The sequence below is a fragment of the Trichosurus vulpecula genome, chromosome 1, assembly GCF_011100635.1.
Source record: "Trichosurus vulpecula isolate mTriVul1 chromosome 1, mTriVul1.pri, whole genome shotgun sequence".
Taxonomy (NCBI): Eukaryota; Metazoa; Chordata; class Mammalia; order Diprotodontia; family Phalangeridae; genus Trichosurus; species Trichosurus vulpecula.
This window is the reverse complement of record NC_050573.1, coordinates 20,911,502-20,923,593: the sequence shown is the minus strand read 5'-3', so window position 1 is coordinate 20,923,593 and position 12,092 is coordinate 20,911,502. Positions and strand designations below refer to the sequence as shown.

At 46.9% G+C, this 12,092-nt stretch overlaps 1 protein-coding gene across 7 annotated transcripts in view; it reads right to left on the bottom strand.

Moving 5' to 3' along the window:
- The window catches only part of GIT2 (GIT ArfGAP 2), a 59,637-nt gene that overhangs the window by 31,076 nt on the left and 16,469 nt on the right, over nt 1–12,092 (bottom strand). For all 7 annotated transcript variants that reach the window (XM_036741998.1, XM_036741996.1, XM_036741994.1 and 4 more), the window contains exons 2-6: nt 7,816–7,949; nt 6,091–6,203; nt 5,350–5,455; nt 2,381–2,467; nt 2,090–2,220 (exon numbers count right to left, since the gene is read on the bottom strand). In XM_036741998.1, the coding sequence (XP_036597893.1) occupies nt 2,090–2,220; nt 2,381–2,467; nt 5,350–5,455; nt 6,091–6,203 (437 nt within the window). In that variant the 5' untranslated portion in view covers nt 7,816–7,949. The remainder of the gene's footprint in view (nt 1–2,089; nt 2,221–2,380; nt 2,468–5,349; nt 5,456–6,090; nt 6,204–7,815; nt 7,950–12,092) is intronic.

The window sequence follows — 12,092 nt, the reverse complement described above, 5'->3', positions numbered from 1 at the left end:
GGCTTTAAAACACAAAAGGACAAAGACACTTCTGAGGACACCTCCAAAGTCAGACCAAAACTGCCGGTCTACAACAATCAGCCTCCTTCTATGGGGGAAAGGCCTAGATATGCTCTGGTTACGGTCACCTTTATAAAACCAGGACTCCACTAAAGGCAGGCCCATCTCTTTTCACTTGCAAAATATGTACTTGGCAAAGAAATCAATCCGACTCAACCACAAGCATTTCTTAATCACCTATAGCCCACAATTCTAGCTGCTGAGACAAAAAAGATCCAACCAAACTCAGTTCTCAAGGTGTTTCCCTTTTACCAGAAGGACAGACCAGACAGGTGCATGCACAAGAGTAGGAGTCTGAGGAAGAGCCTATAGCCCAAATGGGCAGGAACACAGAGGCATTTCTAGAGGTTTAAGGTTTACAAAGAGCTATACTTGTGATGGTTGCCTCACAAAAATCCTGGGAGGGAGATGCCACTATGGATGCAGGGTTTGAACTCGGGTCTTACTGACCCTATGTACAGCACCAACCAGCTGCCTCAACAGTTGGAAGGTAGACTGCAAGAAGCCTTACAGGCCAGACTAAGGGGTTTTTCTTTGTCCTAGAGGCAACAGAAAACCATTGAAGGCTTCTGAGCAGGAGAATGGTGTGGTTAGACACGTCATTCTACAAGATTTTCCTGGGGAACTGTGTGGACTAGCAAGGAGGGAAACCAGAAGCATCAGGGAAATGAATTAGGAGACTGCCCCAATGGTCAGAGGAAGAGCTGCCAAGGCCTGAGCCGGGGCAGGGGCAGGGAAATAGGGGTGACATGCCCCAGAGGTAGCACTGAAAACACCTGGCCAGTGACAGGCTGGGAGGGCTCGGGGAGAGGAAAGAGCAAACAACAACTCCTTCAGGAGAAACACGGCACTCTGGGGGGAAGAGGAGATCCACTGCAGGTCCAGCAGACAGCCAATCTGAGAGGCGGCTTAGGGACAGGCCGTGGCTGCATCTCTAGCACTGGAAGGCCCTGTGCAGAGATGAGAATGGAACCCAGGGTGGCCAAGGAGTTTCCCCAGGGGATGGAAGAGTGGAGATGGCAAAGAAGATGGCCTTGAACAGAGCTCTGGGAGACCCCCTCCCTCGGTGGGAAGGAAAAGGATGATGACCAAACCAGGAGAAGGCAGAAGGAACTGGCAGCTGGGTTAGAGGAGAAGCAGGAAAGAGTACTGCCAGGAGGTGGGGGCAGTGGTTAGTGAGGAGGAAAACTGAGAAAAGGCCAAGGGATTTAGCAGCTCAGAAGGCCCTCAGGAACCCTGGAGAGGAGGCTCGCTCAGCCATGTGGTGGGATCAGATGCCAGATGAATGAGGAGGAAGCGGCGGCAACGTGTGTAAACAGCGACTTCGAGGAATTTCCAAGAATGCAGAGAATTTGAGGTTTTAATTTAATAGAACCAGTAAGAAGATTTACTACAGGAGCAAGAATAACACTTAAACAAATATTTTTCACTGAAAAGAGAAGGGGAAAAAACCTGTTCCCCTGAGAAGCCGTTTTCCTGCTGCACTTGGATCCATTACATTGTCATCCTTATAATTACTGTTGAGCCGGTTCACACGCTTTTGTCTCATCTGCCCAGGGAGACCCTAAGCCCCCTGAAGACTGGCCTGACTGTGCCCACTTGCCGTTATCCAGCCTTGCCTATGCCAAAAGCTTAGCCAATGTTTCTTGACCTAAGAGAGTGAACCTCGAGTGATTTCCCCAGTCCTCAGATGGCTTCCTCGTCAGCTTTCCAGTTTAGGAAAGAAGTCTCCTGTTCAGTCTGACATGAGAGCGCCTCAATTTAGAGCCAGAAGAGGACCAAATCCTTGGACCCAGAAGCCACGGGCACATGATTTCTATTCCAATATTACACTTGGGAGCAATTCATTCATCTGTTTCAAATGTCTTCATCTTCGAAGTGAAATGACAGTGCGTCTTTACCTCTGAGGGGGTATTAGATGCTAAGTGTAAGCACCTGAATTCGGTGGCCATGGAATTCCTCACGAATTTCCACAAAGCATCCCTAGTAACTAATGGAGAAGGGCACAGGCACACGCTGGGGCTCTTACCTTGCATAATCAATGGGGGTTTTCCCACTTGAGTCCTGTGTGCCTGGATCGGCCCCATACACTGCCAACAGCTCAGCCTGTAAAATCTGCCCGGCTTTGGCAGCAACGTGGAGAGGGGTGTTTCCTTTCTCCTAGGAGTCATTAATAAGAAGCAGATGTGACATTTAAATAAGAGAATCATTACAAACAAATGTTTTCTAAAAAACACAACCAAACAACTGGACTGTCAGTTGCATACACAAAACATACTTAGTATTAATTTAATGCTAATATGAGAATGTATTTTCATACAGGGTGAAAAAAGTTGGCCTGGGCTCCTAAAGACAGTAGCCTTAAACACGTTTCCAGATTTCCTGTCCTCACACTTGAATGGAGTTGCTGAAAAAGAGAAAGAGAAAACAAGTATTAGAAGAAGAAAGAGAAGGAACAGTGCCCCAGAACTGCTGCTGGCCCGGGACAGCTCAGGCCCCTGGTCTAAAGGCTCTGAAGGAGACTCTCTGGCAGCTCCATGACATGAATGAGAGTCAAGGGAGACCACCATTATACCCAACTCTGGAACACAACAGGCTGCATTATGCTGAAGCTTAAGTATTTTCAGATAGTGACTGCCTGTGCCTTCCTCCTGGGTCGAACCGAGAATTTTGTAATCCAGTCATCCCTGTGGATATGTAGGAATCTACTGTCCTGTCAGTCCCCAAGCTCTAGAAGCTGATCAAAGGGGCAAGGATCACAGAAGCTCGTATAAAGAACTTGAACAAGGCCAACCCTGTCAACGAGTAGGAGGTGGACGTACTCCTTGGGCAGCCACTAAGCATTTATTAAGTGCCTACTATGTACCAGGCACTGTGCTACAGGCTGACAACACAAAGAAAGGCAAAAGTCAGCCCCTGCCTTCAAGGAGCTCATAGTCTAAGGGAGGGAGACAACAAGCAAACAGCTATGTCCAGGATTAACTGGTAATAATCAACAGAATTAAGGGGCATTGAGAAAGGCTTCCTAGGGAGGTGGGATTTCAGCTGGGCCCCAAAGGAAACAAGGAAAGCCAGGAAGGAGAGATGAGGAAGCAGAGTCCCAGCAAGGGGAGAAATCAGGTGACAGTGAGACAGAGTCAGGAGGTGGGACGCCTTCTGAGAGGAACAGCAAAGAGGCCAGGGCGTGGCTGGATGGCAGGGTGGCAGCGGAGGGGACGGGAGGAAGTGCAGAAGGAGTAAGAATTCAGGAAAGGTCAGAGGGGAGTGTGAGTGTGAGAGAATGTGTGTGTCAGTTTGTGTGTGCGCTCGAGAGTGCGAGAGTGTGTGCGTGTGTGTGCGAGTGTGCGTGTGTGTGAGAGAGAGAGAGAGAGAGAGAGAGAGAGAGAGAGAGAGAGAGAGAGATACAATTGACCTGCACTTTAGAAAATCACTAGTGGCTGAATGGAGGATAGCCTGGAAAGGGGAGATGCCTGAGGCAGGCAGCCCCACCCCCCGCAGGTTACGGTAATGGTCCAAGTGCGAGGTGATGAGGGGCTGCACCAGAGGGCTGGCAATGAGAGAAGAGAGAAGGGGCGTATTCACGAGACGCCTCAAAGGTAAAGTTGATGGGCCTTGGCACCATACTGGATCTGGGGGGAGGGGAGCTGAGAGACAGTGAGGAGTCCAGGGTGACTACTAGATTGGGAACCTGAGGGGCTCGGTGGGGCTGCCTCAACAGTAATAGGCAGCGGGAGGGATCGGGAATAAGGACACCGAACTCAGTTTTGGAGATGCTGAGTTCAAGATGTCTACTGGACATCCAGTTTGAGATGCCCAAAACACAGGTGGAGACAGGAGACTGGAGGTCAGCAGAGAAATTAGGGCAGAACAGGTAGATCTGAGAATCATTAGCATAGAGATAGTAATTAAATCCACGGGAGCTAATGACATAGCCAAGTGAAGTCGAATGGAGGGAGAAGAAAAAGGGGCCCAGAATCAACATTTCCAAAGCAAAAGCTGCCTCTCCCTGGCATGCCAGCTCTTCATGTGTATGAGAAGGCCGCGGCCCCTCCACAGAAAACATCTGAGTCAACCCCTGAGGATCCCAAGCTCGTGAGCTTGGCCACAAAGCCCTCCCAGCCCACAGTCTGCTCTGTGCACCATCACCCACGGGCCTGAAAAGGTCCATGTTCTTCCACTGGCTTTTTTCTGTTCACTATTAGCCACGATGGCAGAGACAGAAATGAGATGACATGGGTCCACTCAATTAATATCCATAAGCATTTAGAAACAAAACATTTTCCCCACTTTATGTACTTTAAAACATCAAGAAAAAAAACAAATTTTAAAAACATCTGTATTAAATGCAAATTGTGCTTTTGGGAGCATATCCTTTCCCTTTCTGGCCAAACATAGCTAACATGAACTGGAAAGGCAGCAGGGTGCATGGGACAGGGTGCTGCCCTTGGGAGGCAGGAAGACTCGGGTTCCAATCTTGCCTCTGACCCTTCCCATCTCCAAGCCTCAGTTTCCTTTCCTGTAAAATGGTGGGGCAGGGGCCAGGACTTGATGGTTTCTGAGGCCCATTTCAGTTTTAACTCTACTATTCCATGAGAAAACGGTGTGATTCTGCAGCCACCAAGCTTCCAGGGCTACAGAGGGGAAAGTCCCACTAACCAGTGTCCTGGTCCCACTGCACCTGGAGTGCTGTATTCAGCTACATTTGAGAAAGGGGGACCAGGAGAGTGAAGGCCCTCAAGTTCCCACAGGGGCTGAGTTAAAGGAATGGGGAACGCTGGTCCAGGGGAAGAGATGGCTGGGGGGCTGGTGGCTGAGACGTATGATAGAAATTTTAAAGGTTAGTCACATGAAAGTGGCCCCAAAAGGCAAAGTAACAAATTTAAATTTGATGGGAGTGATGGGGGGAGGAAGCAGAACTCTGTAACAATAGAATTACCCAAAAGTGATCACCAGATTGACCCCAAAATAGAATCAGCTGCCCTGGGTAATAGTGGCTCCCCAACATTAGACCTTCGTGTAATGGCTGAATGATGGACTGCTTTGCTTTGTTTTGTTTGGGGTGGGGGGGGGGAATGTTATAGGTTAGACTAGGTGGCTGCTGAGATTCTGTTTATTTCAAATGCAGGGACCACCAACCTCATATAATAGAGTTACCAATGACCCAGAGTCTACAAATAATGAGTGGCTTTTACCACACTGATTTTTCTGACAAAATAAAAATGGTTAAAAAACACTGTTTGTTTGCCTAGAACTGCAGCGATTTTGAGAAGGGAAAGGTCACAGGCTTACCTTACTAAGGTCTTTGGCAGTAACACTATCATCATCACGGCAAGGTAAGCGATGAACAAATGCTAGCATCTGGTACTTGGCTCTGATAAATTCTGCTTTATTGGGACTAGTTAAAAATCAAAACCAAAAAATCAGTCACTCGTAATTCAGATATACTATTCCCTACTCTTTATGCCTCAGCAGACCCACAAGCCCTACAAGTCACTGAAATGCTTTCACGTTCCACGTTTAAGTGGTTAGTGGGGCCTGGCAATGTCTACTGTGGAAGAGCAGTAGCAAGAAAGTTAGTCCCCCGGCTTTACAGAGAACCCCTCTCCCCTATCTGTGCACCTCAATACCTGCTTATTTTCATAATACTACCATGGAACTGCAAGCACAGGCAGCTGGGCAAGATCACTGGCCCAGACAGAGAGGTGCACACGACCTTGACAACAAGGCCAGATGATACTACGTTCTGTTTAGCCCCCAAGTTTGTTTTATTTATTATTGTGTCTGTCTTGGTAACTCGGGTCGAAAATGGCTGATCAACAAAGGTGTACAATAAATAAAGATGATTGTGTTTACAGTAAGCAGCTCTGCCACACCCATCTCTCCAACATTCTGAATACTGGCACCTGCTTTAAGATCAGGCTCACCACTTCCTTTGCTGCCCTTGGGAGACTAAACAAAAGTAACTGCATTGCTTTAAATGGGCCCCCCCAAGTTACAAAGAAAAAAGGTATTTATAAACTTTCCACTTACTGTACTTTATCCTGTGGATTAGCTTTACGCCTCCCACTCATTATGGAGGCAGGGTCCAGCAAAGAATGTTCCCAGATAGAATTAGCACCATTATTATACAGAGTTTCAACCATCTAAAAGCAAAAGTTAAAAAAAAAAATCACATTTTAGTTTCTGTTCATTCAGTAATGAGCAATGCATGGAAGTTAACTCTGGAGAGTTAAAGGAAATTAAACCGGCGAGTTCTAGTTGGCAGAGGAGAGCACCCTGCCCTCCCCCTGCCCTGATACAACATCACGGATAAGGAGGATGTCCAGGGCCCTGGTTCTCAGTGCTGGAGAGTGGTGTGCTTGAGGAGCAGAAGAACAAAACATGTGGTGCTGTCCCAAGAGTCTCACCGAACCACTGTCAGAGGCTACAATTTAGGAAAAGTTCTTCCTGACTCCTCAGAACAAAAGGACATTAAATCCATCATCTCTATGCTTCATACAAACCTAATACCACACTTTGATTCTAAAAATCACAGGCTGCCACCTTCTGCAAGAGAACAGAATGAAGGTTCTGCTGTGAACGTGAGAGCTCGTCATCACTGATCTGCCCTCTACCCCAATTCCCACTTACAGTAGAAAGGATGATGCTGCAAGTATGGTGCCCGCCTTCACATCAGTGCGGGGCAGTTTTATGGAAGGGATTAAACACCATTTGTCTGGGGCTTAGGTCACTGAGGCCGTGCTTGATGGATGAGGCAAGTATCTGGCCACAGAGCCAGACAAATATAGGAGAAGAAACACATGCTCAGCTTTGGGCGCCCCTGGGCAGTAAAATGTGTCAAACCAAAATAGAAACATGTATGAAATTACAATGGGCCTCACACAAAAGGCAAAAACCAAGCCAGGACCTCGCCCAGCACTGGGCAGAGAAAAAACTAAATACAACAGGGAGGACCTAGAGCAGGTGTGCGGAATCTGCAGCCTCCAGGCCACGTGTGACCCTCTAGGTCCTCAAGTACAGCCCTCTGACTGAATCCAAACTTCACAGAACTGGATCCAGCCAAAGGGCCGCACTTGAGGACTTAGAGGGCCACATATAGCCTTGAGGCCGCAGGTTCCCTACCCCGACCTAGAGTGACTGCAACCAGTACCAGCTTTAGAAAACTGAATTAAGGCCAATGTTGGGGAAAATTGGAAGTGTCCTAAGACACGAAGTCTTTATTACTGCAGAAGCTTCGGAAAATAGCTTTTTGTGGTGTTAATGGTCATAGTGACTGTGGACATCTGTCTAGCTCTGAGGACTGGCAGCGTCTGAGCCTCGGAGCCAGCAGAAAAGGAAATAGAGAGGCTAACTTTTCTCTGGTCACAGGGCCAGTGTTAAGGCGGAATTTGAATGCAGGTCTGGACCAAGTCCAAGTCCAACACTCCTTCCATTACACCACCACAAGGCATCAGCACATGAAAAGGACGGTGCTGGCCACTGGAAGAAGTCAGGCTGAACACAAATGCTACTGTCCTGTCACAGAGGCAGCAGACCTGGTGAAAGCTCACGAGGCTGAAGGCAGGAGCCAGCAGCCAGGTCAGGTCACACGGAACTGATCAAAGAAGGGCCTTCGATGCTTATGTCACTCCATGCTGCTCAAGGATGTATGTAAGTTTCAGGATACATCCTAATGCAAACAGAACCTTCATACTGAAAGGCAAGTCCTATCTAATTTATATTACAAACCAGCAGAAATACAACCAAGACCTTTACCTGGAGCAATGTGGGGGGCCATGGCGTGTGCTTCAGATGCCTCACTTGCGAGATGTGCCGTCCCAGGCTACGGTGCACACTGCAGCACTCATCACATATTAAAATCCCCCTGTTTACTGATGCCCACGAAGGATCTAAGAAGGGAAAGCATGGCAGTACTCCGGATTAGAAAATATGACAAAGGAATATAGTACAGGCAAAAACTGAATTCTGCTTTTCCAAAGAAACGTAAAGCACACGATCTCTCAGTTTTTAGTGTTCTCTTTCTCATTAAATTATTTTATTAAAACCTATCTGTTTACATGCTGTGTCTCTCAGCAGAACAGAACTTCAGGGGCAAGGATGATTTATCGCTTGTCTTCGTATCCTGTGCACCTAGCATAAATGAATATTTGCTGACTTGAACTGATGGGGAGTCAATCCGACAACAGGCTGATGCCTGGCCCTAAGCACTGTGCTGATGATACTCAGGTCACATGTTCAATCTCTACATGGATGAGACTTCAGCCTAACATAAGCTCACCCAGGAACCCAAAGTGGGAATGTACAGATGTTCTAAATGGGGATTTAGAACTACATTTTAGATGAAAATAAATTATATTTAAACTAAATTTAACTTTAGAACTAAAATAGAATGTTCTAAATCAGGAAAGGAGGCTAAGAGAAGACCGGTGCCCTCACCTTATTCAATGGAGCAGAGGAAGGATGGTGTGCTTTCAAACCTTAACCCTGACACTCTGCTTCAGAGACTTCTCAATGTGAATCATAAACTGGCCAGGATGACATTACAGGAGGCGCAAACGCTCAGAAGAGCAACAATTTAGGAACCCCCTCATGACAAAGCTTCACTGACTTGGGATGTCAAACATCCTTAGTTGTCTGCAGCTGGATCCAATAACAATTCCAACTAAAGTGTCTCAATTAATTTTTCAAAAAGTGTGTGTGGATCTACACTTACCAGTGGTACTGAGCCAAACAAAAGACTCCATCACCCCAGACAAGTGCCAGAATTTAATGGAACCAACAATCATTCCAACGATCAGGTTTTGATGTCCTACAGAGAGCTGACCTTTGCTAAGAACTATCTACAGAGATGTATCCATTTCTTCTTTTACATCGACCGCAGCAACGGTACAAACTATAGGCCAATGACCTTGACATCGATTCCTGGGGAAATTCTGGACCGGAGCATTCAGGAGAAGGCAGTGATGACAAGCGGTCAACACGGCTCCTCAAGTCGTGACACATTGAGCTTTTGTTGACCCAGGGACCCAAGGTGGGAATGTACAGATGTTCTAAATGGGATTACCAAACTAGGCATAGATTTTGTTTGGTCATTTTTCAGTCACATCCGTCTCTAAGAATCCAAGTTGTTGTCGTTGACATTTCAGTCATGTCTGACTCTCTGTGGCCCCTTTATGGGGTTTTCTTGGTAGAGATACTAGAGTGGTTTCCCATTTCCTTCTCCAGCTCATTTTACCGATGAGGAAACTGAGGCAAACAGGGTGAAGTGACTTTCTAGGTGACTGGGTTACCCAGCTAGAAGTGTCTGAGGTTGGATTTGAACTCACAAAGATGAGTCTTCCTGACTTCAGGCCTGGCTCTCTGTGCACTATGGAGACACCTCTAGGCCCCACCTAGATTTTTAGCAAAGCATCTTTTATTCTAGAAAAGACGGAGATATGAGGCCAGATGATAATATAATTAGAAGAATTTGGAACTGGCTGAATAGTCAGACTCAAAAAGTGGTCATTAATGCTTCGATGTCAACGTGGCAGGAAGGCCTCAGTGGAGGGCCCCAAGGACGGGTGCTCAGCTGTACAACACTTTCACCAGTGATTTGGATTAAGGCCTAAGTGGCCTGCTCAGCACATTTGCAAGAGCCACACAAAGGGGAAAGAGCAAGCTGGAGGCCCAAGTCAGGATCCAAAAAGCTACTGACGTGCTACAGCACTGGGCTGGAGCTGAGATGATGAATTAAATCAAGTTCATCAGGGATGAATGTCACTTGGGTTCAGAAAATCCATTTCATGAGTAGAAGGTGCAGAAGCCATGCTCTGTAAAGGGTCTGAGGTTCCCAGTGACATGCATGCTCAAGGAGGAAGCAGTGTGACCACGGGGTACTTTGGGAGAGGGAGGATCACTCCCAGGAATGAGGAGGTTGCTGGGTGTCCCTATGTCCTCTGGCCCTGCTCGGACCACTTCTAAAGCACAGGGCTCCGTTCTGGCCTTTACAGCACAGGAAGAACACTGCTAAGCTGAAGAGTCCAAGTAAGACGCCCAGAGCCAGATGCAGGGAGCGGGGAGGGGAGCTTCAGCAGGAGAGAGGTTAGACTCTGTGTTTGACTCTGGAAGGCGGAATCAGGAGCAGTGGATCAAAGCTGAAGGAGACACATTTGGGATGGATACAGAGGAAATGTGGTTCTCCGTCACCAGAGGTCTTTGAGCAGAGAAGTTCTAACAGGGCTCCCTCTTCAGACAGGGATCAGCCCAGAGGATCCCCAAGTCCCTCTCAACCCAAATTCCAGAATATGTGATAATGAGTCATAGTCCAGTAGCACCTCATGGTTTTCCCAGCGGGTTTTCAGATACGTGAGGTAGTATTATATTATCTCCATGTTCCAGAGAAGGAAACATTGGGAAATGTAGTGACTTGGCCAGGGTTACACAACCAGCAAACATCAGAGGGAGAATTTGAACTGGGTCCTCCTAGCCTCAAGTTGAGGACAGAAAGGAAGCCCAGTTAGAAGGCGACTGCCCTCATCCAGGTAAGAGGTGACGAGGGCTTGGACTAGACTGTGGCTGGGGAAGAAAGATGGCAGTATCAATGCAAAGGAAAGTCTGGAAGGTAGGAGGGCTTGAGGTTCCATCTGGGACGTGCTGAGTTTAAGATGTCACCGGATTTCCAGTTGGAGATGTCTAAGAGAGAGTTAGAGACACAAGACCAGCCATCGAGGCAGAGATTAGATCTGGGAATCAAGTGCAAGACCCATGGGAGCTGACAGGATCGACAAGCAAGAGTGGCCAGACAGAGCCACAGGCAGTGAGCACGCCAGGCCAGGAGACGGAGAAGGAGCAAATGGACAGAGGGAGAAGGGCAGGGGAGAACCAGGAGAGGAGACAGTAACATGAAGGACAAGGGGATTGACTGGGCCAAAGGCTGCAGGGAGACTAAGGAGAAACCTGACTGTGAGAAGGCCCCTGGACCTGGCACTTGAGAGATCGATGGTAACTCTGGATGGGGCAGTTTCAAGGGAGCGACGACCACAAAGGGGAGTGAGAAGAGAGGAAGTGGAGGTGGCTTTCTCAAGGAGCTGAGCCAAGAAGGGGAAGAGAGATACAGGGAGGGAGATAGCCGGCTGGCTGGCTAGTGGGATGATTAGATCAGAGAAGTTTTGAGGGAGGGGCAGAGAGACACAGGCATATTTGTTGCTAACAAGGAAGAAGTGAAAGAGAAGAACAATAGTGCAGGTGTGAATGGGGGCAATTTGCTATGGAAGTTGGAAGGGAATAAATTTAAACATTCCATTATTCTAAGGGGTGGAAAACCAGGGGGCCACAGGAGGCCGTGATCTCAACTGAGAAAGCTGTATTTTGAGTGTTCACATCTGTGCTCCATAAAATTCTACAGAACTTAGCCTCACTGCTTTCAAAACAAATGAGATTTAAACTCAATTAATAGACTAATTTGAGTAAAGTCCACTAAATATTAAAAAATAAATTTGAATGAAGACCTGCCCTTTCTTTAACTGACAGCTTGAAAATGGGTACCATTCAAGTTACCTTCAAGACAGAATTTTATCCTATGACACCAGAAGGCCCAGAATTTAGGAATACTTGGAAGGACCGACCAAGCTGCATCAAATGATGCTGTGCATTTTAAAATCCATAATGAAAATGAAACGAAAATTGTTATTCCAAAGTAGAATTATAATAAAATCCTTGTACATAGCCAGTCCTTCCAGTGTTAAAAAAAAATCTGCAATGCCCCAGGTAGCCCCAAATCATTAGAAAACATAGAGGACCTTTTTTTTTTTTTTAACTACCGAATTCAGACCCTTATAAACTAAACTGTGAAAAACTACTAGGATTTGTTAGTTGAGTGGCGCAAATGATAAATTTGCTTTCGGACTTGGTACAAACCTACAAGCATATAGAAGGTTGCAATGTCTTCTGTGTATTGATTAAAATATGGATAAAAACAAGCCAGTGACAAATTTCTTTTTGAAGTTATTTTCCAAGTACTATATCGATATCTTCGGAAACTCACTCAATCT